Raw genomic sequence first — 27,862 nt, forward strand, 5'->3', positions numbered from 1 at the left:
GATGGTACTAGAACTGGATTCCCAGCTATGCAAGACTTTGTCCAAAGAGTAGTAGAGAGACTCAGTGTGGATGATAACAAAGACCGTGTCTCAGTGGTTCAGTACAGCAGAGATCCAGCTGTCCAGTTCTATTTGAACACATACGCGACAAAAGTCGAGATCCTTGACATTGTCAGAGGTTTGAGGCACAAAGGCGGAAGACCCCTCAACACTGGAGCAGCTCTCCAGTACTTGAGGAATAATGTCTTCACGGCCTCTGCTGGAAGCAGGCGCCTGGAAGGAGTTCCACAGGTCCTAATATTGCTAAGTGGTGGACGGTCTTCTGACAGTGTTGATGCACCAGCCTCTGCTCTCAAACAGCTGGGTGTATTGACCTTTGCAATTGGAACCAAGGGGTCTGATAGCAGAGAACTGCAGAAGATATCCCACGATGACAATTCTGCTCTCTCTGTGTCTGATTTCACTGACCTTCAACGCATCCAACAGCAACTTCAGTCCTCCTTGGAGGCTTTGGTTATTGACGTCACACCAGAATCACCAACTGTACTTGGTATGTAAACAGGCACAGCCTCTTACTGTCCTGAAAGGCTACTTGACTTGTTTCACCTACACTGAGGGATATGAATGCAGTGAAATACCTGTTTAGCTCGATGTTATTTTGTTAAAAGAGGTTATGGTGTGCTTCCTTCCTATAAGAAATTAGAGAACGCAGGGCTTGTGCTTTTCAAAAAATAGTTTCTAACTTTATGATTAGTATACAAAATGTAGCTTTTGCAAAAGTTTTTATTTTTTGTCTTCCTGTCTTCTCTCAGTTGAACCTACCCAGAATGATATTGTTTTCCTTCTGGATGGTTCTGATGGCACAAGGAATGGCTTCCCTGCTATGCGTGATTTTGTTGAGAAAGTGGTAGAGAAACTCAATGTTGGAGAAAGCAAAGACCGTGTCTCTGTAGTCCAATACAGCAGAGATGCAGAGGTCCATTTCGATTTGAATACATACACCACAAAAGAAGATATTGTGGATTCAGTAAGAGGGCTGAGACACAGAGGAGGCAGACCCCTCAACACCGGGGCCGCCCTCCAATACGTCAGGGACAACGTCTTTACAAACTCCGCCGGGAGTAGGCGCCTGCAAGGTGTTCCACAGATATTGATCCTACTAAATGGTGGAAAGTCTTTTGACAATGTAGATACTCCAGCCTCTGTTCTCAAACAGCAGGGCATCATTGTCATTGTCATTGGAACAAGGAGCTCTGACAGTGGAGAGCTGCGGAAAATATCACATGACCCTAATTACACTCTATCCGTGTCTGAGTTCACTGATCTCCCCAGTGTTCAAGAACAGCTCACCTCTCTAATGAGCACAGGGCTAGTGATGGCCACACCCATGACACCAACAGTAACTGGTAAGAACGTGACTGAATTTACATTTCAAGATGATGGTAGTACGCAACTTGAACTGTACTAAAGTGAATTTCTTCAAGTTCAGGTCTGCCAGTGCAACTTTGACAAAACAGTTGAGCTTGGATTTATAGAGTAAATTTGAAAACCTTGGGGTTAACTTTTATCATCTGACTTTTGTACGCTAAATGTTTGAAACATCAACCTAAATATGTCTTATATTCTATGTTTCCCAGTGGTGACACATCCAACAGGAAGAGACGTTGTATTCTTGTTGGATGGATCTGATGGTACTAGAACTGGATTCCCAGCTATGCAAGACTTTGTCCAAAGAGTAGTAGAGAGACTCAGTGTGGATGATAACAAAGACCGTGTCTCAGTGGTTCAGTACAGCAGAGATCCGGCTGTCCAGTTCTATTTGAACACATACGCGACAAAAGTCGAGATCCTTGACATTGTCAGAGGTTTGAGGCACAAAGGCGGAAGACCCCTCAACACTGGAGCAGCTCTCCAGTACTTGAGGAATAATGTCTTCACGGCCTCTGCTGGAAGCAGGCGCCTGGAAGGAGTTCCACAGGTCCTAATATTGCTAAGTGGTGGACGGTCTTCTGACAGTGTTGATGCACCAGCCTCTGCTCTCAAACAGCTGGGTGTATTGACCTTTACAATTGGAACCAAGGGGTCTGATAGCAGAGAACTGCAGAAGATATCCCACGATGACAATTCTGCTCTCTCTGTGTCTGATTTCACTGACCTTCAACGCATCCAACAGCAACTTCAGTCCTCCTTGGAGGCTTTGGTTATTGACGTCACACCAGAATCACCAACTGTACTTGGTATGTAAACAGGCACAGCCTCTTACTGTCCTGAAAGGCTACTTGACTTGTTTCACCTACACTGAGGGATATGAATGCAGTGAAATACCTGTTTAGCTCGATGTTATTTTGTTAAAAGAGGTTATGGTGTACTTCCTTCCTATAAGAAATTAGAGAACGCAGGGCTTGTGCTTTTCAAAAAATAGTTTCTAACTTTATGATTAGTATACAAAATGTAGCTTTTGCAAAAGTTTTTATTTTTTGTCTTCCTGTCTTCTCTCAGTTGAACCTACCCAGAATGATATTGTTTTCCTTCTGGATGGTTCTGATGGCACAAGGAATGGCTTCCCTGCTATGCGTGATTTTGTTGAGAAAGTGGTAGAGAAACTCAATGTTGGAGAAAGCAAAGACCGTGTCTCTGTAGTCCAATACAGCAGAGATGCAGAGGTCCATTTCGATTTGAATACATACACCACAAAAGAAGATATTGTGGATTCAGTAAGAGGGCTGAGACACAGAGGAGGCAGACCCCTCAACACCGGGGCCGCCCTCCAATACGTCAGGGACAACGTCTTTACAAACTCTGCCGGGAGTAGGCGCCTGCAAGGTGTTCCACAGATATTGATCCTACTAAATGGTGGAAAGTCTTTTGACAATGTAGATACTCCAGCCTCTGTTCTCAAACAGCAGGGCATCATTGTCATTGTCATTGGAACAAGGAGCTCTGACAGTGGAGAGCTGCGGAAAATATCACATGACCCTAATTACACTCTATCCGTGTCTGAGTTCACTGATCTCCCCAGTGTTCAAGAACAGCTCACCTCTCTAATGAGCACAGGGCTAGTGATGGCCACACCCATGACACCAACAGTAACTGGTAAGAACGTGACTGAATTTACATTTCAAGATGATGGTAGTACGCAACTTGAACTGTACTAAAGTGAATTTCTTCAAGTTCAGGTCTGCCAGTGCAACTTTGACAAAACAGTTGAGCTTGGATTTATAGAGTAAATTTGAAAACCTTGGGGTTAACTTTTATCATCTGACTTTTGTACGCTAAATGTTTGAAACATCAACCTAAATATGTCTTATATTCTATGTTTCCCAGTGGTGACACATCCAACAGGAAGAGACGTTGTATTCTTGTTGGATGGATCTGATGGTACTAGAACTGGATTCCCAGCTATGCAAGACTTTGTCCAAAGAGTAGTAGAGAGACTCAGTGTGGATGATAACAAAGACCGTGTCTCAGTGGTTCAGTACAGCAGAGATCCAGCTGTCCAGTTCTATTTGAACACATACGCGACAAAAGTCGAGATCCTTGACATTGTCAGAGGTTTGAGGCACAAAGGCGGAAGACCCCTCAACACTGGAGCAGCTCTCCAGTACTTGAGGAATAATGTCTTCACGGCCTCTGCTGGAAGCAGGCGCCTGGAAGGAGTTCCACAGGTCCTAATATTGCTAAGTGGTGGACGGTCTTCTGACAGTGTTGATGCACCAGCCTCTGCTCTCAAACAGCTGGGTGTATTGACCTTTGCAATTGGAACCAAGGGGTCTGATAGCAGAGAACTGCAGAAGATATCCCACGATGACAATTCTGCTCTCTCTGTGTCTGATTTCACTGACCTTCAACGCATCCAACAGCAACTTCAGTCCTCCTTGGAGGCTGTGGTTATTGACATCACCCCAGAATCCCCAACTGTACTCGGTATGTTGACAAGCACTTCCTAATGCTGGCCAGAAAAGCTACCTGACTTGTTTCGCCTACACAGAGGGAAATAAATCAAGTGCAATTCCTGTTTAGCTGTATGTGTGGTTTAAAATAGAGGCAGTGCTGGTCTTTCCCACTGTTTAACCTCAGCGTAGGCAGTGCTAGGTGCTTTAAAAAAATACCTCACCACTTTAAGATTGGTCCAGGAGCTTACTTTTTACAAATGTTTTTATTTTTTGTCTTCCTGTCTTTACTTAGTTGAAACTGGCAAAAAAGATATTGTATTCCTTCTGGATGGTTCTAATAGCACAAGGAATGGCTTCCCCGCCATGCGTGATTTCGTAGAGAAACTGGTTGAGAAACTCAATGTGGGAGAAAACAAAGACCGTGTCTCTGTAGTCCAGTACAGCAGAGATGCAGAGGTCCATTTCTATCTGAAAACATACACAACAACAGAGGATATTGTGGATTCCATAAGAGGGCTGAGACCCAGAGGAGGCGGTCCCCTCAACACCGGTTCCGCCCTACAATACGTCAGCGATAATGTATTTACAAACTCCTCCGGGAGTAGGCGCCTGCAAGGTGTTCCACAGATGTTGATCTTGCTAAAGGGTGGAAGGTCTTTTGACGATATAGATATTCCAGCCTCTGCTCTTAAACAGCAGGGCATCTTTGTGATTGGCATTGGAACAAGGAGCTCTGACAGTGGAGAGCTGCAGAAAATATCATATGACCCTAATTACACTCTCTCAGTGTCTGAGTTCACTGACCTCCAGAATGTCCAAGAACAGCTCCTCTCTCTAATAAGCACAGTGCTACTGAGGGCCACGCCCTTGACTCCAACAGTAACTGGTGAGAAAGTGACTGAATTTTACATTCCAAGATCATGGTGTGACACAATATGAACTGTATTAGTGTATATTACGGAAAGTCAAGTTCAGCCAGTCTCCTTCTGCCAAAATAGTCATGCCAGTATTAATACAGCTAATCTTGTAAACCTTAAGGGGAACTTTCATCATAAGACTTTTTTCACGGACAACTTTTGACGCATGAAATAAATACATATATGTTTCAAATTATATGTTCCCTAGTGGAGAGACAGCCAAAAGGAAGGGATGTTGTTTTCTTGTTGGATGGATCTAATGGTACTAGGACTGGATTCCCAGCTATCCAAGACTTTGTCCAAAGAGTAATAGAACGACTGAGTGTGGATGATAACACAGACCGTGTCTCAGTGGTTCAGTACAGCAAAGATCCAGCTGTCCAGTTCTATCTGAACAGGGACACAACAAAAAGTGAGATCCTTGACATTGTCAGAGGTTTGAGGCACATAGGTGGAAGACCCCTCAACACTGGAGCAGCTCTCCAGTACGTGAGGGATACTGTCTTCACTCCCTCTGCCGGAAGCAGGCGCCTGGAAGGAGTTCCACAGGTCCTAATATTGCTAAGTGGTGGACGGTCTTCTAACAGTGTTGATGCAGCAGCCTCTGCTCTCAAACAGCTGGGTGTCTTGACCTTTACAATTGGAACCAGAAGCTCTGATAGCAGAGAACTGCAGAAGATATCCCACCATGCCAATTCTGCTCTCTCAGTGTCTGAGTTCACTGACCTTCCCCATATCCTAGAGCAACTCCAGTCCTCCTTGGAGGCTGTGGTTATTGACATCACCCCAGAATCCCCAACTGTACTCGATATGTTGACAAGCACTTCCTAATGCTGGCCAGAAAAGCTACCTGACTTGTTTCGCCTACAGAGAGGGAAATAAATGAAGTGGAAAACCTGTTTAGCTTCATGTGTGGTTTAAAATAGAGGTAGTGCTGGTCTTTCACACTGTTTAACATTGGTGTAGGCAGTGAAGGTGCTTTAAAAAAAATACCTCACCACTTTAACATTGGTCCAGGAGCTTACTTTTTACAAATGTTTTTATTTTTTGTCTTCCTGTCTTTACTTAGTTGAAACTGGCAAAAAAGATATCGTATTCCTTCTGGATGGTTCTAATAGCACAAGGAATGGCTTCCCCGCCATGCGTGATTTCGTAGAGAAACTGGTTGAGAAACTCAATGTGGGAGAAAACAAAGACCGTGTCTCTGTAGTCCAGTACAGCAGAGATGCAGAGGTCCATTTCTATCTGAAAACATACACAACAACAGAGGATATTGTGGATTCCATAAGAGGGCTGAGACCCAGAGGAGGCGGTCCCCTCAACACCGGTTCTGCCCTACAATACGTCAGCGATAATGTATTTACAAACTCCTCCGGGAGTAGGCGCCTGCAAGGTGTTCCACAGATGTTGATCTTGCTAAAGGGTGGAAGGTCTTTTGACGATATAGATACTCCAGCCTCTGCTCTTAAACAGCAGGGCATCTTTGTGATTGGCATTGGAACAAGGAGCTCTGACAGTGGAGAGCTGCAGAAAATATCATATGACCCTAATTACACTCTCTCAGTGTCTGAGTTCACTGACCTCCAGAATGTCCAAGAACAGCTCCTCTCTCTAATAAGCACAGCGCTACTGAGGGCCACGCCCGTGACTCCAACAGTAACTGGTGAGAAAGTGACTGAGTCTTAAAATATCTGTTTTCATCAGCAGTTTGCTAACATCCATTTTGCCACGTCTTTTCAGTCCTGGGAAAGGGATCCTTCCTTGCTCGCTCTTCCTCAGGTGTCTTTATTTTTTTCACCGTTAAAGGGGTTTTGTTTGGGGAGTTTTTACTTATACCCGAAGCAATGGTCTAAGAGTACAGAGGGCTTCATATGCTGTTCATATTGTAAAGAACCTGTGACACATTTGTGATATTAGGCTAGATAATTAAAAGTGACTTGACTTGAATTTTAGTTAAGTGCTTTTCAACTTTGCCGTAGACTTCAATCGTCTTATCTTGATTTAATCACATGCGAACAACTGAGCAAGCAAACCGTACTTAAACGTCACAAGACCGGTCAAATATCACTCGGTATTACGATAGTTCATGTTAGATGTATTCATATTACTGTATTCTAGCATTGATGGCATTCCTTCCAACCTATTCTGACTTATGTCGTATGTCGTGTTCTTCAAGTGCATTATGATGTTGTGTCGCATCAACAATTACAGTATCATTTGTAGTTTCATTATTATTTGTGTACTTTACACTTCACCCAGTCCTTTTGCACATACTGCTGCTGATGTTTTAGTATATTGTAATGATTTGTTTTTAATGTATTATAATCTGTCTTTTTAAAGAGAGAACTCGCCCCAATTGTGTTTGGCTTAGAAAAAAGGACTTCCTTTTGGTCAAGTAAAGTTTACATTCAAAAAGTCTGTGCTCTTCATCCATTAATCTATACTTGATCTAAAGACGTTCTTGAGTCTGAGTCTCAAACAAAGAAAACAATGAGTATTTTCACAAACTCACACTAGGATATCTTTGGTGGCATTCTTTCCTTTCTCTTCTTTTCTTCTTATCTTATTTATATTCATAATGTTCTTTTTAATCATATTCCTATTCTCCCTTTTAGATTTTTTATATTGGTACTCACATCCACCATTTGTGTCAATCTCTTAGTAAAATTATTTTCTGTCGAGAAAAGAACAATTTTAATATTATTTCAATTTCTCGTCAAATCATCAAGAAGCCTGTACTTCCACATTTAAGCAGATCTTTGAAATGACCTTCCAAAATTATTTTCATTTCTATTTGCTAATTTTGTTTTTAATTGATGCACTGCACAATGGGATATAGACAAGATAAACATGTTTCCTTGCACTGATAATAGGGACTGAAGTCCAGAAAAGTAACAACACAAAGTTCTTCCCCTATTCAAATTAAAGGAACATTATAATGTTTACAAGTGTTAATGTATACGAGAAAAATATTGTGTTTTTTTTGTCATGGTTTAGAAAGTTTTCATTCAGCAGAAATTTTCCCTTGTCATGGTAAATGAAAAATATACAACAGCGGAAAATAGCAAGTATAATGCGGATACAATACAATAAAAATAAAGTAAAGCATTTAAGATCTGGGACCTCCATATACTTTTGGAGCCAGTTTAGACTATGGATATGGTTGTTGTTTACAAAGAATTAGCTCTAGCTCATAGATACAGAAGATGGAATACCTGATATAATAGATCTTGCATTAACATAAGATTATTCTTAATGCACACAAGCAGCTATTGCAAAGTAGGTAAAATGTAAGTTTTGTATTGATGTTATCATCAGTTCCTGCTAAGATCACAGCAGCAGCATATTGTACTTGCTGAGTCCTTCAGTTTATAACTACAGCACTTACATTTTGAGTGGGTTCACAAGTTTTAGGATTTGTTAGTGTGAGAAAATTGATCTGGCTACCTGCTGGCTGGCTCAGACTTCTCTGTGTGGATGATTTACAGTATACAGTGACGAAAATTGAAGTTGTGAGATGTAGGCTGGATGTGACAAGCTTCTTCTGCCATCCATTACATTCTCTATGACTCATTGCTATTTTCAACTAATTTAACTTTCATTCATTTTTATCCAAATTTCATGCCGTAAGAAGACATTCTTTCCCACAGTCTACAAGGTCCCCATTTAATGAGGAAGAGAAAGAGAAAGAGAAAAAGTTTGGAGAAAATATAAATGGCCTCCTGAATATGCATCAGATTACCACAAATTGTTTGGGAACAAATTATGGGCTAAACTTTTCACTATGTTATCAAGTCAAGAAGGAGTCCAACAATCTGTTAAGAGGCTATCAAACATGGGTGTATAATTGCTGCTGTAATATTCTATCGACCTTTTCTTCCATATTTTGATCATTTCTCAATTAGGTTATAACAATATTACCTTTTCTGTCTTTCAGCTGCGATGCAAGGCCCCCGGAAGGATGTTGTTTTCCTTGTTGATGGATCTGATGGTGTTGGACGGGAATTTCCTATCATCCAGGAGTTTATCCGCAGGGTTGTAGAGAGTCTCAATGTGGGCGAGAATAAGATACAGATTGGTGTCGTCCAGTATGGTGACTTTGCTCAAGCTGACATGTTTCTGAACACACATACAACTAAAGAAGGTGTTTTGCAAGCCGTCAGGGGAATGAGGCAGCGAGGAGGAAGACAACGTAACCTGGGTCAGGCCTTGCAGTTCGTCAGTCAGGATGTTCTGACAGCGACACGCGGTAGCAGGAAGCAAGAGGGTGTACCGCAGTTTGTAATTGTCGTCTCCAGTGGATCTTCAACAGATGACATCAGTAGTGCAGCATCTTCCCTCAAACAATCTAGAGTTCTTCCCTTCAGCATCGGGACCAGGGATGTTAACCCTAGAGAGCTTCAGGTGGTATCATACGTGCCTAACTTTGCCTTCACTATCGATGACCTTCCTGGCCTGTACACAGTCCAAGAAAACTTAATCACCACTCTCACCGAGCTGTCAGATGATGACATCACCAGGATGCGTCCAGTATTCCCAACCATTGATGGTAATTTTACTCAATTAAATTGTTTAAATTCAGATTTTCAGTTTAAATTCATTTTCACACACCCCACCCTACATACCTTACTACAGTATATGTTGGTCTTGTTGTGACTTACTCTGAAACAATATTTGACTCTTTCAGTCATACTGCATGTTCTCTATATATAATAGAAACTCTGAAGTTAATAATCATAAATTATTGCTGTGCTTGCATTCTTTTTGAGCAGTAATCACAGCAGCACCCACAGGAGGAGAAAAGAGGGACGTTGTATTTCTGATAGATGGCACCACAGCGGTGCGTAGTGAGTTCCTTTCCATCCGTGAAATGATAAGAAGAGTTGTGGAGAAGCTGGATGTAGGATTGGATAAGGTCCGAATTTCAGTGGTACAGTACAGTGATGCACCGAAGCTAGAATTTCTTCTGAATGAATTCTCCACCAAAGATGAGGTACGCCAGGCTGTGACGAAACTTCGAAGCAAAGGTGGGGACCGTCTAAACACAGGTCGTGCTCTTGAGTGGGTCTATAGAAACATCTACCAGAGGTCAGCGGGAAGCCGCATTGAGGATGGTGTGCCCCAGTTCCTCATTCTAGTTACAGGTGGCAAGTCTACAGATGATGTATCCGCTGCAGCTGAACAACTTAAGAGAAACCAGGTTGCACCTCTTGCCATTGGTTCAAGGAATGCCGACCCTGATGAACTGAGACAGATTTCCCTGAAGCCTGAACTGGTATATACAGTTGACAGTTTCCAGCAGCTTCCAAGAGTGGAGTCGCAGCTCATTAATTCAGTCCAAACAATATCCACCGATGACATCATTAGGAATTATGTTCGTCCGTCAGTGGACTTAGGTAAGAAATACTTTTGTATGTATTCAGTTAAAGTTAACTTCAACATGTAAATGTTCAAAACAGTAACTGAAATATGCATTATTTGTTTTACATTGCTCATATAATTAAAAAAGAGTTATAGTGGTAGAGTTTTTTTTTTAAATGCATAATTCCTTTTCTAATAAATTTCAAAATAAACTATACCTCCCTTTCTCTTTTTTGTGCTTATTTTGCAGACAATTTAAATCTTGGGAGAAAGGACATCATTTTCCTTATTGATGGCTCAGACACTACAGGTTCTGAAGGCATTGTGCATATCCGTGACTTCATCCTCAACATTGTCCAACAACTCGACATGCAGCCTGATCAAGTGCGCGTTGGGATTGTCCAGTATGCAGATAGAGTTAAAACAGAGTTCTCACTCAACACTCACAACAACAAGCCAGCTGTTGTCTCTGCTATCAAAAGACTTCGTCAGATTGGTGGCCGGTCTTCAGATCTGGCTGATGCCATTGAGTATGTTATACAGAGGGAGTTAAAACCTGCTGCAGGGGTTCGTCAAGAGGCCTCCCAGCATCTTGTGGTTCTCACAGGTGGACATTCCCCCCAAGATGTTTCCATCTATGGACCTCTGCTTAAGGGCGCCCGAGTCAACTGCATTGGTGTTGGAGCTGGTAATGCCGACACAAGGCAGCTAACCCAAATAGCCACCACCTCAGCTGATGTCTTCCAGGTTGCTGACTTCCCTGGCTTGCCAGCAATCAAGCCGGGGGTTATTGACAGGTTGAGTGGGACCATTACAGAGGAACCACCCACAGGTTTGTAAAAAACGTTTATACATATAACAGATATTTAGATAACACAGTTTACCTAAATATGGTCTAATAATGCTAAAATCTATTGAATACATTTTTCTCAAGTTCTTCTTTTGTTTTCACCCTGTCCTCATCAATATCTTATCTTCCTTCTCATAGCATCCGGCCTGCCTCCACCCAAAAAAGCTGATATTGTGTTTTTGGTAGATGGCTCCATTAACTTAGGCAGGGAACACTTCAATGAAGTGATGGTGTTTATTAACAACCTAATTGATCTGTTCTTCAACGAGAGAGACAACCTGCGGATCGGCCTGGCACATTATGCCACAGATGTGACTGATGTCTTCTATCTCAACACATACCAGAACAGGCAGGACATTTTAAGTGCCATTGGCCGAGCAGAGTACAAAGGTGGACGTAGAATCAACACTGGTGCAGCCATTCGCCACGTTCAAGATGTTCACTTTACCAAAGAAAAAGGCAGCAGGACGGATGAGGGCACTCCTCAGATCCTAATGGTTCTCACTGGAGGACGCTCAGCTGATGATGGCAAATCAGCAGCCCTTGGTCTGAAGAAAAAAGGTGTGAGAGTATTTGCTGTAGGAGTGGGCGACATTGAGAATGAGTTAGAAGACTTAGCAAGTGAGTCTTCCACTGTGGCTAGAGCACGCACCTTTCTGGAACTCTCAGAGCTCAATGAGCAAATCCTGGAGACTTTGGATGATGAAGTGAAAGGGAGTCTGTGTGTTGGTGTGCAGGAACCTTCTAAAAGTAAGAGACATGGTATTACTGTTTACTTGCAAATGGACCTTGTACACATTTAATTTGCAACTTGTAATTACATTTCAGTTTCCCTATGTTTTCTGTGGTTTACACAAAAATGCCATGATTTGTTTTACAGCCTGCAGCATAGAGGTGTTGGTGGGCTTTGATGTTTCTGCCCAGGACATCTTCAGTGCTCAGACCAACCTCCGGATGAAGGTTGATGCCATTCTGAAAAGAATTTCCAAAATGGCAGCTATCAGTTGCTCATCTGGGCAGATTCCCTCTGTGCAAATGGGCATGCTGGCCCTAGACTCAGCCTCTGAGCCCGTCCAGCTGGACTTCACAGACAAGGCTGATGCGCTCTTTGAGGAGTTCAAAGCCCTACAGAGTCGTGGCCCCTTTGTCCTCAATGGCAAGACCATCTCAGCTTACACCAATAGGTTCAAAACCAGACAGGACGACGTTGTCAAGGTTGGTTACATAATCCGTTTAATTTAGAAATGTCCCAAGCCAAAATGACATTGCAAAAAAAACATAATATTTCTAATATCCAACCTTAACTATCTCTTTCTCATTAGCAAAGGGCAGTGTACAAAACATCCAAGTAGCAGTATTCATTTTTAGCCAGCACTGGCTGTTGCTATTGTCGATGGCTGGTCATATCAGCTGTTAATTAACATTAATTCTGTGAGTAACATGATGGCTGGCCAAAGTGAAACTTGCCCATTCTCTGCTGAAATTATTCTCTGTAAGGCTGTCTCTGTACTTGTCAAAGATAGTTTGTTGTTACAGAGTGGAGGTTCTTCTTTCACACTGTACAATCAGAGCAGACTGAGTGTTTCTTTGGTTCCAACAACAGAGTAATATTTCTCCTCTTTAGCGGATTGTGTCAAGTCAGTTCGTATTCCCCGAGTTACTCTTCATTCATATCATATCAATTTAAGATAATCAATTTAATAGTTTTGAACTAGAACCTTTAGTATTTAGATAAATTTCCTCATGAAAAATACATTGATCCAACTTTAGAAATCCACAGCTGTTATTTCTAATTGTCAGATGAATATTTAATCGACATTTAGATGCATAAAAGTGTAGGTTTGAATCTGTATCCGCACATACCTAATATTAAAGTACTTGGATCAGGATCATGACCAGAAAAACAGGAACTGAAATGTGTTTTTCCCCTTAAGGTTATCGTTCATCTTACTGATGGTATTGACGGCCCATTCGATGAATTGAAAAAGCGAGTTGACGAGCTTCATTTGTCAGGTAAAAAGATGATATCGTACAAATGGCCCTTCATGGCTATTTATCCTTAAACCTCTGGGAAATTATAACAATATTATATTCAGAAGTAATTCATTTTCCTGAATATCTGTAAAACAGGAGTGAACAGTTTCATCCTGGTTGGGCTGGAGCGGGTGCCCAACTTTGAGGAAGCTTTGCTGCTGGAATTTGGTCGGGGATTCAGGTACACCAGACCTTTACGACTCAATATCATGGACTTGGACTATGAGCTAATGGAAGAACTGGTGAGTACTAATCAGTTAGACGAAAGACTTTCATGAGCTTTTGTTTTCCTCTTGAATCACTCAATATTTGTTTTATTTTGCTGCGCAGGACAATATTGCAGAGAGGGAGTGCTGTGCAGTGCCATGCAAATGCAGTGGCACCAGAGGAGACCGAGGAGCAGTTGGACTCTCAGCGACTAAGGTAGTCAATGTCAAAAAGAATAGAAAATATATATTTTTTGAGATCTTGCCTTTAATTACGCCGGACAATAATTGTTTATCAGAGGCTAATACTTTATTGTTTTGTCTTTCAGGGTGCTCCAGGATCTCCAGGAAGCCAAGGACATCCTGGAGATGAGGGTGGACCTGTAAGTTTGAAGATCTTTCTTACATATGTAGTAACAGTCTGACATTTTTTCCATGAGAAACTTTCAGACACCTGCTGTAAACTGTCATGATCTATAACTGCTGTTTAATCATATTTTCTGGTTTCAAGATGTACTTTCAATGGGGTTTTTTCCCCATCACTTTATGTTCCTTCATATTGCATCCCTCCTATATTTTGTCACAGTATTTCATTGTCTTTTTTATTGTCCTGTAATGACAGGGAGAGAGAGGTCCTCCTGGTGTGAATGGAACTCAGGGCTTCCAGGGATGTCCTGGACAAAGAGGTGTAAAGGTAAAGGCTTTGATATGAACTGTAACGTTCAACTCATTTTATTTTTTTGATTTATTTAATACAGTGGTGTGACACTATCTTTTTCTTTTGTTCAGGGTTCTCGTGGGTACTCAGGAGAAAAGGTGAGTATTTTTTCTTACTTTCTTCAAAGTCTCCATTAGTTGATCAAATAAAAAAGACTACTGATTAACCTATGGCTAATCCCTGTGTTGCAGGGAGACTTTGGAGAAATTGGGCTTGATGGAATCAATGGAGAAGACGTAAGTGTCTGTTGTATTAGATTTTAAGTCCATTTCTTTAATATGTAATAAATCAAACAGAATCATATATGGTTGCTTCTCGTCTTAAGCTGTGTGGCACCAATGAGTTCATGTGGCAAACACATGTGAGTGTGAACTGGTGGAACATAAGGGGTTTAATTGGCATCTGCTGTATGTTTTCAGGGTAAAAGTGGAGTGGCTGGACCCTCGGGAGAGAGCGGAAACCCTGGCTGGAGAGTGAGTGACTCGATGCAATTTTAGCTTTAGAAAAGCTTTTGTTCTTTAAAAATCTCAAATGGTTAGTGCTGATAAATGCTCGCTAAGCATATTTACTGCTTTTAGGGTCCCAAAGGTACCAAAGGACAAGGAGGAGTCAGAGGAGAAATGGGAATCAGAGGAGACCCTGTGAGTATTATGGAAACTGGGTATAGTGCCATTTACATTGTTATGTCTGAATCAATCAAACAACATATTGTGTTAAACAATAAAAACATTATTATTGAACTGATTTGGGCAGATTATTGAGGAATATTATGTGCATTACTCGATTGTTTGTAAATGTGTTTGCATGCACACACAGTACATGAACATAGAGTCAAAATGACTAATAACCTGTTAAGAATTTCCAGACCAGCTTGGATTGAGTCATGAAGTTATATTCATCCATTCCTTATTGGCCACTATCTTTATGCCGTTGAGCTGGGCTCCCAACAGTGGCCACCAGTAACAGATTGTGGTGTCTGATAATTTAGTATGTGCATCCCTCCCTCAGCATGCCGTTGTTGTCCCAGGTAGTTTGTAGACATAGGAACACGTTCTTGGTCTGTGTTTTAGAGTGTTTGAATGTAGTTGAAAATTGAAAAAGGAATATCTGTCTAATAGGGTACAAGTGGAAAAGATAACGACCGCGAAGGACCTAAAGGAGACCCCGGTGATGCTGGTCCAGCGGTAATGTCCCTCTTCACACATTGTATTGTTATAGAAAAACAATCCTGCCAATGCATTTTTCAACATGACATGGTTGGTTGTGTTTGTATGCGTTTGTTTTATTGTGATATCTGCTCTGACATGACAGGGAGAGTCTGGTGAGGATGGACAGAAGGGAGGCCCCGGTGAACTCGGAAGAGGGGTAAACAATCTTACCACATCTTCATTGTCTTTGCTAAATACTGACTTGCCACTGTTTTTTGTTAATCAAGATTTCTGCTCCCACTTCATTAGGGAGCTGGTGGCAGAAGAGGCCCGCCTGGAAAGGCTGTAAGTCCCTTTTTGGTGATAACATACATTGTTTAATTCGTATTGCAGTAACTCTTGTAATGGTAATAACATTTTGCTGCGCTCATGACATTTAAGGGTGATCCCGGAAAGCCAGGAGCTGATGGTGTTCAGGGAGAAGCTGGTATAGGAGGATCAAGAGTAAGTTTGTCATTCTTTTCACGGCAATTGGCAGATGATTCAATCTACAAATGCACTTGCCAAAGCATGTTTTATAGTGGTTGTTGTCATTACCATTAATACTTTTCATGGCAGCATCAGCAATATAACAAATAGTTTTGACTGGACTTTGACTGATGTTTATATCTAGAGATGTGTGTTCATTCTTTACTTGAGGGTTGGAAGTCCAACTCTGATATGCAAGAAACTGGTGCATCATCGATGTTTGGTTTGTCGTTTTTAAGGGTCCACAGGGACCAAACGGTGCACCAGGACCCAGAGGAGAAGATGGAAACCCTGGACCCAGAGTGAGTGTACCTGTTTATTTTATTAAAGAAAATATTTTGCTATGTCAAGTCACATATATTTATGGCTCACATTTACAACCAGCATCAGTTTTAAATGGTAAAATGCCTAATAGAGCACGCAGAGCAGACATATTAAAATATAATTTCACAAATAAGCAATAACTTGTGTCTACCACACTTCGCAACTGCAATGGGACACTCTCTGAACTGACTGAAAATCATGTGACTAACATCCTAATGTTTTGTTTCCTAGGGTCCCGGAGGTAGTCCAGGTCTCGGTGGAGATAAGGGTAGAAGAGGAGCTCTTGGTCGCAAGGTATTGAGTGGGAAAATGATCTGGCGTGGCTTATGTTCTTCCATAACAGACTTGTTATATTAATAAACACACTGGCCTAAGCCTAGCTCTCTCACAATACTGGACACACATGTGTAGTCTATTTGAGCAAACAAATGAGGATAAGAAAACATGAAGGCTGTGCTTTGGATCTACTGCATGAAAAGCATAGTTGCTTAATTAAATCAATAGAAAGTGCCCTAAAGAAATATCTCACTCTTAATTTGATGACTTGACATTCTCTTTTTATTTATCTTTCAGTCTCTGTCTCATTCTCTGTATCTGGTTATCTCTTTGCCTTTGCAGGGTGAACCAGGAGAGCCAGGACCCAAGGGTGTTATTGGACCTCTTGGTCCCCGTGGAGAGTCTGTAAGAATGAAACCACATATACTTTGCATGTACCATAAAGTAAAACTGGTGAAAAGGAGCAAAATAAGAAATTTCCATCCTCAAAAGATATCAGACTCACATGGTTGGTAGTGTTGCTTATGGAACCAATGGTCTATATTTTAAATACAGTAGATGGTTAGATAATCATCAAATGTGTGATTTAAAGCCGCTGTGACCTTTATATCTGAAAGTGTATGCACTGTGTTTTTAATTAAGGAATTTGGGTTTTTGCTGAGAAGGATTTTATTCCTTGTCTTGAATGTACCATAACATTACATAGTATCACGTAACAATGCTGCTCTGTTAGGATAAAGGGGAGAGGAGGGGGGGTCCTTTTAACTACCAAGCATGTATGCAGTTGATTTCAGTGCACTTTACAAAGAGAACCAATTGTTTTTGCATGTTTTTGTTCTTGTTCGCTCTCTAGGGTGAAGATGGTAGAGATGGGTTTGGCATCGAAGGGCCTCCAGGAAGAAAGGCAAGTGAATTCTGACCTCTAGTAGCGCGCATGGTAATCAGAAGATGTGTCTTCAGTTTGATTTAAGTAAACCTTAAAATCTGATTTAGCCTCAAATATCCAGGGATATTTTAGAAATTGAATTAAGAGAATGTTAAAATCACAAACAGAAGTAAAAAGAATGATGATAAGAGGGAGTTGTATAGCTGTTAGACCAACTCCTATTGTCGATTAAGACGTATAAAGTCTTTACCTATACACGCCTACAGTACATTCCTTTTGTGGGGCTGAACAGCACAAAATAATTCCATGGCTCTGGCCCATGTAAAGATGCCATTCTCAGTGAACCACTATTACAAATGTCAAGATAAATGCAGTTATACACTTATTCAATGGGACAATAATGACACAAATAATACTGTTTAATGAATGCCATGTATTATAATAGTGTTAATGCATTTTCCTCTTCAGGGTGATGAGGGCTTCCCAGGATTCCAAGGACCAAAGGTAATAGAACATTTTGATACCGGAAGTGAACTTTCATCAGAAGTCTGAAATTATAGTACATTCCGGTTATTTGCATTCTCTGTCCTTCCATCATTTCAGGGAGCAGGTGGCGACTCCGGCACCAAGGGCGGACCTGGACGCAGAGGGAATCCTGGACAGAGGGTACGTTTTCAGACCCTCCTTAGATTTGGCCAAAATGAGCATATAATGTAAATGTAACACACCTTTAGGGTATCACTTGGCAAAATCCTCCAACACTAAGCCTCACTGGACACATATGTTTTGTGTGATACGGTAGAGGACTGGTTTGGAAGTTTTGTTTCAGATTTTTAGTATGCGGTCTACAAGCATAAATATTTTGAAGTCAAGCTCCTTTTTGAACTAAAGTGAATTATTTTTCTCTTTTTTCTTTACAGGGTGTCTCAGGGAATATTGGCACACCCGGACAGAATGGAGAGTTTGGATATCCTGGGCCATATGTAAGCAACATAAAATTCTACCCTTCGCTTATAAGCTGAGTAAACTCAGATGACACGCCACCGATGCAGAATATTTGTAGTTTTGATTTACAATATACACTATCTATAGTGGTCTGCTTTAGATTGAGTTTTCTCATGGAGTCTCATCACTCAAACTCATGATGTGGGTGGCCTGATGGTTAGGCTGCCCTGAGCAGCAAGAACCCTGGTCGATTCCCGGCTGGCCAGATCAATAGCTGGATGTCATTCCTCTACTCTCCCACCCCACATTTCCTGTCTCTCTCCACACTGTCAAATAAAAGTACAAAATACCCCAAAAAAGAGACTTATAACACACTGTTTATACTACACAATGTAATTTTGTTAAGTTCTTAGTGTTATTTCTCTGAAATAATGGTGTTGTGTAAACAAGTATAAAAAAGAAATAGATTTTTATTCTCGTGAAGTCCAGCTGTTACAACACAACTGATTTTGTCCCCATAGGGTCAGAAAGGACCGAGAGGACCAGGAGTTGTGGTATGTGCTTGTATATCAAATTGTTTTAAATTGTATTGAATGATCAGAGCAAAAGTCATCGCTGGTGCCTGTGATCAAAATCTTTCAACATTTTTCTCCAAATGTCTGCTTGTCCTCAGCAATGTGACCTCGTTAAGAAGATCAGAGAAAACTGTCGTAAGTATAATAATAAGTATGACAACAAGTACCAATAATGCTGTTCTGCGACAACAAAAATAAGCAATGATATTCATGTGTTGTGTACAGTAACACAATAATGTCTCACCGTGTTTTTCTCCTTTCTTTCTACCAGCTTGCTGTTATGGTAAGTGCAAAAAATCGTATTATTCAGATAATAACAGATGATTTTGTACTGTATGCACTACTCTACAGAGAACAAAATGCTCTATGTGTACACCATTAGGTCAGCAGGAATGCCCGCTCTACCCCACTGAGCTGGCCTTTGCCCTGGATGCCTCTGAAGGTGTCGGTCGCCCGGCCTTCAACAATATGCGTGACACAGTGCTGCGCCTAGTCCGAGACATCACCATCTCCGAGAGTAACTGTCCAAGAGGAGCCCGTGTTGCTTTAACCCTGTACAACAACGAAGTGACCACTGAAGTCCGGTTCGCTGATGCAATGAAGAAACGTGCCCTGCTGCAGCGCATCGAGGGCCTGCAGACCCTGCAAACCCGCAAGCAGCGCAGCTTGGAGACGGCCATGAGCTTTGTGGCCCAGAACACCTTTAAGAGAGTGCGCAGCGGCTTTCTGATGAGGAAGGTGGCCATCTTCCTTGTCGGCGGAACAGTCGGTCAGGCACGAGCAGTTACCAATGCAGCTCTTCGCCTCCATGACGCTGGAATCGCCACTCTGTTCCTGGTTCCTCGCGAGGACAGAGCTCTCAGCAGAGCACTGCAGGTAAACCCACAAACCTATAACTCATAGGGGAACTTTGAAGTACATCTGTTTGTAAGGCATATGCACAGTGTCTGTTTCCAGAGAAGAAAATGACAGTGTGTATTGTATTTAAATATTTTTCATGTACCAGGTCAACAACACAGCACTGGCCCAAGTGATTGTCCTTCCCAACGCTGGAAGTGCACAGTACAACTCAGTCATTCAGAAGGTGATGAACTGCCATGTCTGCCTAGGTAAGAGTTCTATGTTTATGCACTAATAATATCACCACAGTTATGTCTTATTGTTTTTATTAATATTATCATTCTTATAATGTACAATTTCTTTCACATTTTCACTGAAAAACACCCTTTTTTAAAGATAGTCTTGATCAGATTTTAAACCAGTTGTGTTGTTTCACACAAGCAATAGTTGTTTTATTTCCTTTTTTTGCATTATTCGTTATTTTATCCCATGTAAATATTAAAAACACAGTAAACACAGATACAATGCTGAAAGGTTATCTCCAATCATAGTATATTTTAACCTTGTGGGACATCCCAGGGTACTACACTCGCTTAAACAGAATCCCAATATATTTTTTAATAGTTAGAAATGCATTACCTTCTTGTAGCAATGACAGTAAGGATGCATTATGTGTTTTCCTTTTTCAGACATCTGCTCTCCGGACCAAATGTGTGACTATGTTCCCCCATTGGCCAGTCGAGATCGGAGGTCTTCCACCACAGACGTGGACATCGACATGGCTTTCGTCATCGACAGCTCTGAGTCTACCTACCCAACAGTCTTTACCGAGATTAAGCGTTACATCGCGCACATAGTGGAGCAGCTCCAAGTGTCGTCAAATCCCACATCATCCGTTAACCACGCCAGGGTGTCCGTGATCCAGCAAGCACCTTACGGGTTCATCCACAACAAAACTGGCTCCCCCATCCATGTGGATATTGGTTTGACCGAGCACCACTCAGCTCAGGACTTTGTCAAATTTCTGCTGGAGAAGACACCGCAGTTAGAGGGTGGCCGGGCACTGGCAGCGGCTATCGAATCGACAGTGGAGCAGGTGTTTGAGAAGGCGCCTCTCCACCGTGACAGGAAAGTGCTGATGCTCTTTGTGACAGGGAGTGTGGAAAAAGAAGAGGAGCAGCTGGTGCATATTGCCACTGAGATCAAGTGCAGAGGCTACTTCCTGGTCATCGTGGGTGTGGGTCAGAAATTGAGTGCTGGAGACGCCCGTGTCTTGTCACGCATGGCCAGTGAGCCGTCAGATGTCTTCTTCAAGCGGCTGGACAGCGTCTCACAATTTTACGACAAACACATTCAGACCTTCGGCCAGCTTTTGCCAAAGTATATCAGCAGTAAGTCCAAGCTGGATACCTTTCAATCAATCGGTTGGATTGCCTTTTTGCAAACACTTTTATACTTACTAGTTTAGGCTTGATGCCAGTTATTGCATTAGCTAAACCTGACATCCTGTGTTCTATGTTATTTTTCTTTTCAGTTGAAAATGCTTTCTACATGTCTCCTGAAGTCTCCAAAAACTGCAAGTGGTTCCAGAGTGACCAACCACTTAAAAACCCCTTTACATCATCACAACGACAGGAGTAAGTTATTATTAATATTTTAAGCCAAGTCACTGGTTTCTGTAAATTTGTTGGAAACATTGATGGTTTAATTTGCTATTTATTGGTACATTTATAGGAAACATCAGAAACATCATGAAAACCACCAAGCAGTTCATCAAAGAAAGCACAAAGGTAAGTGCGGATGTACTAAAGTAGGATGTGGACGGGTTGTTACTGTTTTTCTTCACTGTGAGTCATGCATAGCTAAATGCTAACCGTGTTGAAAAATCACCTCTAAAATCAGGACTTGACACGAAAAATTACATTATCGTAGTCACACTGATATTTATCCACAACAGCTACTATCCAACTGTTGTTTTCTGCAAAGTGTCAACAAGTGAATTTACTGTGCATCGTCCTGCCTTGACACTGCTTTACCCCCCCTCCCCAGATGCAGATGAGCTGCATGTCTCTAACGTCACATCCAGCAGCTTGCAATTGCGTTGGACCAGCCCAGACCTCAAGCTCTTCGTCTACTTTGAGGTTGTGGTGACGCGGTTGCATGACCACGCTCTGGTGCTGAAGACCAACGTGTCGAGCACAGAGCTTTCCGTGGACAACTTAGAGAGTGCCCAAACATACCATGCTGTGGTCACCGCCCACACTGCAGAGGGTCAAACTGTCTCCACCCGCAAAGGCATCATGACTACCAGTAAGTCCATAAACGCATCTACAAAAGTGTGTATTTTCTCTCTTCTTTGAAAACACCGTGATCCTTTTTTTACTCCTTTACTGCGTTCTATTTAGTTTGTTTGTTTTGGGGGGGGGGGGGGTTAGATGCAAATAAATAAACGAAAGCTAAGTGAAGCTAAAACTGTTCCATGACTGATGGTTTCACTGATGGTTTCACAGAAGCAGCAGATCACAAGCCAGAGCATAAGCCAGCCAACCACAGCCCCAGGACTGTAAATACCAAACCGCTGGACAAACCACAAACTGGTGAGTGATCGCACATACATATGCGTGCGTGTTGGAGTGTACATAATGTTTTTTTTTCTTCTGCTCTGACCTTTATTCTGTAATTTTTAACCTGCATAACTTGTTATTTAGCAGTCTTTGAACTTTCAGCACAAATCCATTCAATATTTACTCTATATGTGCCTGATGCAGGTATGTTTGTATTTGGCAATGTTTCCTAGGCAGAGTGTCAGTCATATAAATAATCCCTGATGTTTTAACTGAAAGAACATAAATGCAAAAAAGTGAGATGCTGTAATGCAGCAATATTTCAACTCAAACACTCCACAAGGGGCCTTTTAATCAACTCCCTGGTAGGCCTACATGCCAAGATATCGTGTGAGTCATTCAAGAAAACGTGCCAAATCTACTGCTCAAATTCACAGGGTCTTGGTTTGATTTAATCTTTCTCTTAAAGTGTTGGGACGAACAAAAGGGTCGAGGTTGCACTCTCCGCGTCACTTTGGAGAAAAATGCCTCTTGTTAGTGGGGAAAATAGAAGCAATGAAGAAGATTTACAGAGTGTGTGTATATTTTAGGAGTGAAGCCTTACAGCTGCTGTTTCTTAGAAGACAGTACACTTGAGGCATAACTGGGATATGAGAACATATACAGGCCGAAAATCCAGGAGGGTCTTTGAGGAGGCCAGCTTCATCACCTTCCCGAGTATCATTAATTTGTGATTATAAGGGCGGCAATGCTGTCTTCATTTTTTAAAAGTTGTCAGGGAGTGCTCCACTTTGATAACCCAGTGTGAGCTGCTTTCATTTGCACCCTGCAGTTCACACAATACTGTCCCAGAAAGAAATTAACAGACAATTCAGCTGGTGGATTGTTTTTATCATAAATAGCTGTGATGACATATTTCTGGGTCGATTTCTGGGATTGGTCACATGCATGGACAACACAGCCATGTAGATCTTATAACTGAAATGAACTAACATAACAGTAGCTGTAGTTATAACTAACTTTCTAATTCACCAATGAAAACCTACACTCCAACCTCTTTCTTTCTACTGACTGCCTCATTTCTGAACGTCCAAACTCCTAATAACGCCAGTAGCCTAATCCCTCTGAAGGATGTTGTGCCATTTTGAATGCTGTTCTCTTTGCATTATGAGAATGAACTATTTCAGCTCTAAGACTCGTTTGACTCCATTAGACCTGTTTCAGTAGCAGCTGTATGCTTCATATAGTTGTTCATTTAATCTTAACACAAACTTATCTTCTCTCTCTCTGTCTGTCGTCCATCACTGCTGTTGTTCTTTTTCTTTTTGCATGTTCTAGTCAATGAATTTGCAGACCCATGCTCACTTGACTATGACCCTGGAATGCCGTGCAAAGACTATCAGGCTAAGTGGTTCTTTGACAGAAAGAACGAGATCTGTACCCGGTTCTGGTATGGAGGTTGTGGAGGCAATGACAATAGGTTCGACACTGAGGCCCTCTGCTTGAAAAACTGCACGAGGTCAGGTAAGTTGTCATCAGTGCCAGGCCCTCTGAGGGGAATGTGCCGCCGCCTGGTGTGATGGCGTGATATAACGCAGCATAGTATGAAATTCAAGTCCAGATTCAAAACCTACAAAGACTGTTCGCTAAAAGAAAAAAGAAAAACAAAGGAGGAAAGAATAAACTGTCAAATTTGCCAAACTCATCAGTTCTTCCGCATTCTCGAAACCTTTTCTCTTGTAAAAGTGAAGCATACTGTTTTAACAATGGAAACCTCAAAGCAAGCCACTACCTAGCTTGTTAAGGCGTGTTTTTCTACAGTAAGCTGTTTAACCATCCAACGATTATGTAAGACAAAAATAGCATTTCAATTTTCAATTTATTTATATCGACTATAACTGTCTGTACTCGTAAGTAGACAAACAGTTCTGTTCCTTTGTTTCCGTGCCTCCCACATGGCTCACCAGTTGGTGCGGATGCTCACACGTCTTTTAGCACGTTATCATGTCTGTAGCTAACACATGCATATTTAAGACTCTTTGTGTGTTTTCAACCAACTTACAAAGCTGCAGCTTTGGCATTAGCTTCTGCTGGCTAGCTATAGTTGATCAAATCTACTAGCAACAGTTGGCCTTTCAAGCGAAACAAATCCATGTGTGTTGGCTAAATTGAGACACGTGCTTTGTTTGCTTTTGCGCTAAATCAAAGACCCATTGTTTCAAAAATGACTGCACATTTCCAACGTTAAATGATTAAGGGAGCAAGGTTTAGCATGTAAGATTAAGGAATTTTACTCCTTAATTTTCCTAAAAATCTTCACTTATCACATCAGGTATTGGGAAAATGTGGATTGCATCTTCATACTGAAGTATAAGTATGCTGGGAAATTAAAGTAGGAAAAGAAAAGCAAACTACCGATGCATAATCGATGCATAAATCGGTGCATAATTCGTTACAGATGAGGATTACATCTGAGTAATCTTTGGTCATTTAAATCCACATTGCAGTGTGTTGAAAATCCTCTTGATAGTTTTCCTGCTGGTGAAAAGTCTGTTTCTTAATTAAACCACATTTATGCTTTCATGTTTCCAGTGCCAGAGCCTCAGCCAAAGGTGCAGCAGGTTGAACAGGTGGAGATCCTCCCGGCTCCTGGTGAGATCTCATCTACACTCATTGAATAACATGACTAGCTTTCTGTCGGCCAAGAGTATTATATGACTGTTCCTTCCCCGTTTTGAAGGCATAACTGACTTTGATTCACAAACTGTGCTCAATTCACTAAACAATAAATCCTTTGTATGCAACTGGAAACCCACCAACTTCCTCCACTGACCGTCAGAGGGTATAAATGACTGACAGAACAATCGCAAAGCCAAGCCTTGAAACTGAGAAGGTTATGCTTTTGTCACAGGAGCGCGCTAGAGAAAATAAATGGAAAGCCTTCTTCGCTGTTTTTTTTTTGGCAGCAGTCCTCATTCAGAGCTGTTTCAAGTTCTTGGTACTGCTTAAGCGTTGGAGTTAATTGGCACAAGATAATGACAGTAATACAAAGTTGATTCCAAACCAAATACACTGTTGTTCGTGATTATGAAAGAACAAACGTCAGCTTTGATGGAAGTGCTTTGTTCCTTCTTGAGAAACATTTACAAGCATTATATCGATTTCCATTCCACAACACAAACAGCTCACTGGCAAAATGCTGCCATCATCTCTTCATTACAAGTTATTTCGTATAATGGTAATAGTATATTTACCGCTGATTGCACCACATAGTGTTGTTTATATTTAAAGGAATACTTCACCCATAACGTGACCATTTGCCATTACTCAGCCTGTGTTACCTGAAGGTCATATTACCTGAAGGTCATAAAGAAAACATAGCTTTTCTGGCAAGCCTTCACGGGGAAAAGAATAAATCCTTAAGGAATTGAAATATATGGGGTCCAGCTTTAACAATTCAGTTTTTAACAATTCAGTGAACAATTAGTTCGTGTTCTCATCCTTTCATTGATTGTTATTTGTCACTTCTCTCACAGCGGACTCTACAGCCGTGGACATTTGCCAGCTTCCCAAAGAGGAAGGTACTTGTGCCAAATTTGTCCTCAAGTGGCACTTCGATGCCTTCAGCAAGAGCTGCACGCGCTTCTGGTATGGAGGCTGCGGTGGGAACCAGAACCGCTTTGACACGCATCAGCAGTGTGTTAAGGCTTGCGGAAAATCAGGTACATGTTTGGATTATAGTAACCTCTCATTATCACTGATCAGTTATTCTCAAATTAAATAGTTCTACACATTCCATCAGGAAGATTAAGTTGTGACACAGAGTCTCCCATTAGTCGGTTTGTGGGTTCACACTGCTGGGAAATAACTGAATACAGTTACTCAAAGTTGAGGTACTTTTACTTGACTTGATTATTTCTGTTTCCTGCTACTATATACTTCATTACATTCATTTGACAGCTTTAGTTACTTCTCAGATTAAGGTTGTAGATCAAAACACAAGTAAATAACAGGTAATGTATAAATAGGCTTGTATGCCATTAGTTTATGTGGGCCTTACTTGGCCAGGCTATGGTGATAATGGTTATTCTGATGCCACCTGGTGGACGAAAGAAAACAGCAAAACCAGTCAAAATCAAATCAAAAAGACTGCCTGCTAAGATTAAGGTTACATGCAAACATTCAAAGCTAAACTCAAGGCTCCATTAAATAACAGAGAACATTTAGTTAACTTTGGTCTTCAGACTAAATATACTATCAAACGTTTTAAAATCAACTGTGTCATGTTATGACATGCTATGCTACGCTAACATAAGCCAGCTACTTTAGCTGTGCCTTAACAGTTATTTATTGGTAACGTTACAGAACATCAGAGTCACAGGTAGTTCTTCTAGGCTAACGTTATGTAATGTCCAATTTTTGTTTGAAAACAAATATCAAGATTCACCACTCACCAGATATTAATGATCGAGCAGGTTCCTGGTAAGCAGACACTAGCGAGTGATTTGATGAAACCAAAGCTACGTTCCTACCCTAGCCGTATCCATTAAACCTCCTTCAGTCTGTCGCAAGGAAACGTTTCTGAACTCTGATGTCAAAACTTACAAAAATACAAAATATTGCTCTGAAATGAAGGGCAGCCTTTCATCTGAAGATGGAGGTTTGTGGTTGTCAGTCAGCATTAAAAACGTACAGTGACCTTTAGCTTCTACAGTGAGAAACTAGAGAATACAGTTACATTACTGTGAAGACAACAAGAATCATTTACAGTGTACTACATTAGCAAAGGATGTGAATACTTAAAAATAAAGACTTTTAAAAAAGCAATGAGATAACATGCATCAAAGACTACACCAAGTTTAAGTCTCCATAGCAACTCAGTCCAATGAAAAATAAAAAGATAGTTTGAGTCATTCAAAAGTGAAAATGTGTTAGAGATATAATGTTAACATGTAAAGAAGTCTCTTTGTTAAATGGCTAACCATGTGTTTCTTTTCCATTCATCACCAGCACCCCTCAAACAAGGAGGCATCGCTGCAATAAGAACATAGGACAAAGCATGGCCGGCTAGCCCCTCTGTTTAGGGGATTCTGAGGAGAATCATCCAAAATGGCCATACTGTAAGGATGTAATACCAAAGCAATGGTGGCTGCACTGGATTCCACAAAAAATGGACTTTATCCCCCAAATTCTTGAAGTAGTCCTTTTTTACAACAAGAAGGAAGGCAAGACGATTTGCTGCATGATTAGTTTAAACCTTCTGGTGCTACATAGTATGTTTGTTTTACCAAGGCAGTTGTTCAGTGCATACAGTTTTGTAATTAAGTAAGAAACATATATGAATATCTTGGACAGAGATAAGCAACACATCAGTACAAGCAGGACTGGCATTATTCAATGCAGTCATCTTTCTTTTATATTGGGTATTTTACGTTTCACATTCACATAGCAACATTGACTTTTATTGATTCATATTGTTTTAAAACACACTTGATCCCTGTGGAATCATTACTTCACTATTTTACAGTCACAGAATCCACAGCAATGTTTACACAAGTCTTGTATGGTGGTTTATGGTTTTATAATGACAATGACCAAACATTAATGTAATGTTAAGTGCACTTCTGGATCCACTGACTCAAACATTAAAGTTCCAGCTGTTGAGAAATGGAATGTACTTGTCAGGCTTTTACATTTTTTATTTCATTTGTTTTTACTGAATGTGTTTCATGGGTACCGGGGTAAATAAACAGTTTAGACTTTCTAATATACATCAGCAACTCATTCTTTTCTTCCT

General features: G+C 41.2%; 1 protein-coding gene across 1 annotated transcript; it reads left to right on the forward strand.

The window, feature by feature from the left end:
• The first annotated feature begins 27 nt into the window (after window positions 1–27).
• On the forward strand, window positions 28–27,862 carry LOC142938546 (collagen alpha-3(VI) chain-like). Its single transcript, XM_076081803.1, has 46 exons — window positions 28–550; window positions 813–1,406; window positions 1,638–2,237; window positions 2,500–3,093; window positions 3,325–3,924; window positions 4,186–4,779; window positions 5,019–5,612; window positions 5,874–6,473; window positions 8,748–9,359; window positions 9,583–10,206; window positions 10,422–11,003; window positions 11,160–11,771; window positions 11,902–12,236; window positions 12,956–13,034; window positions 13,152–13,297; window positions 13,386–13,478; window positions 13,591–13,644; window positions 13,884–13,955; window positions 14,051–14,077; window positions 14,171–14,215; window positions 14,399–14,452; window positions 14,558–14,620; window positions 15,098–15,163; window positions 15,291–15,344; window positions 15,437–15,472; window positions 15,569–15,631; window positions 15,895–15,957; window positions 16,211–16,273; window positions 16,598–16,660; window positions 17,109–17,159; window positions 17,610–17,645; window positions 17,745–17,807; window positions 18,062–18,124; window positions 18,608–18,640; window positions 18,760–18,796; window positions 18,933–18,944; window positions 19,044–19,537; window positions 19,668–19,770; window positions 20,191–20,892; window positions 21,036–21,138; window positions 21,236–21,291; window positions 21,551–21,811; window positions 22,012–22,098; window positions 24,658–24,717; window positions 25,602–25,787; window positions 27,076–27,862. The coding sequence occupies exons 1-46, from the start codon at window positions 28–30 to the stop codon at window positions 27,114–27,116; spliced, it is 10,893 nt and encodes a 3,630-aa protein (XP_075937918.1). The 3' UTR covers window positions 27,117–27,862.

Source organism: Anarhichas minor, unplaced genomic scaffold, assembly GCF_050575085.1.
Source record: "Anarhichas minor isolate MPS153535 unplaced genomic scaffold, ASM5057508v1 ptg000087l, whole genome shotgun sequence".
Taxonomy (NCBI): domain Eukaryota; kingdom Metazoa; phylum Chordata; class Actinopteri; order Perciformes; family Anarhichadidae; genus Anarhichas; species Anarhichas minor.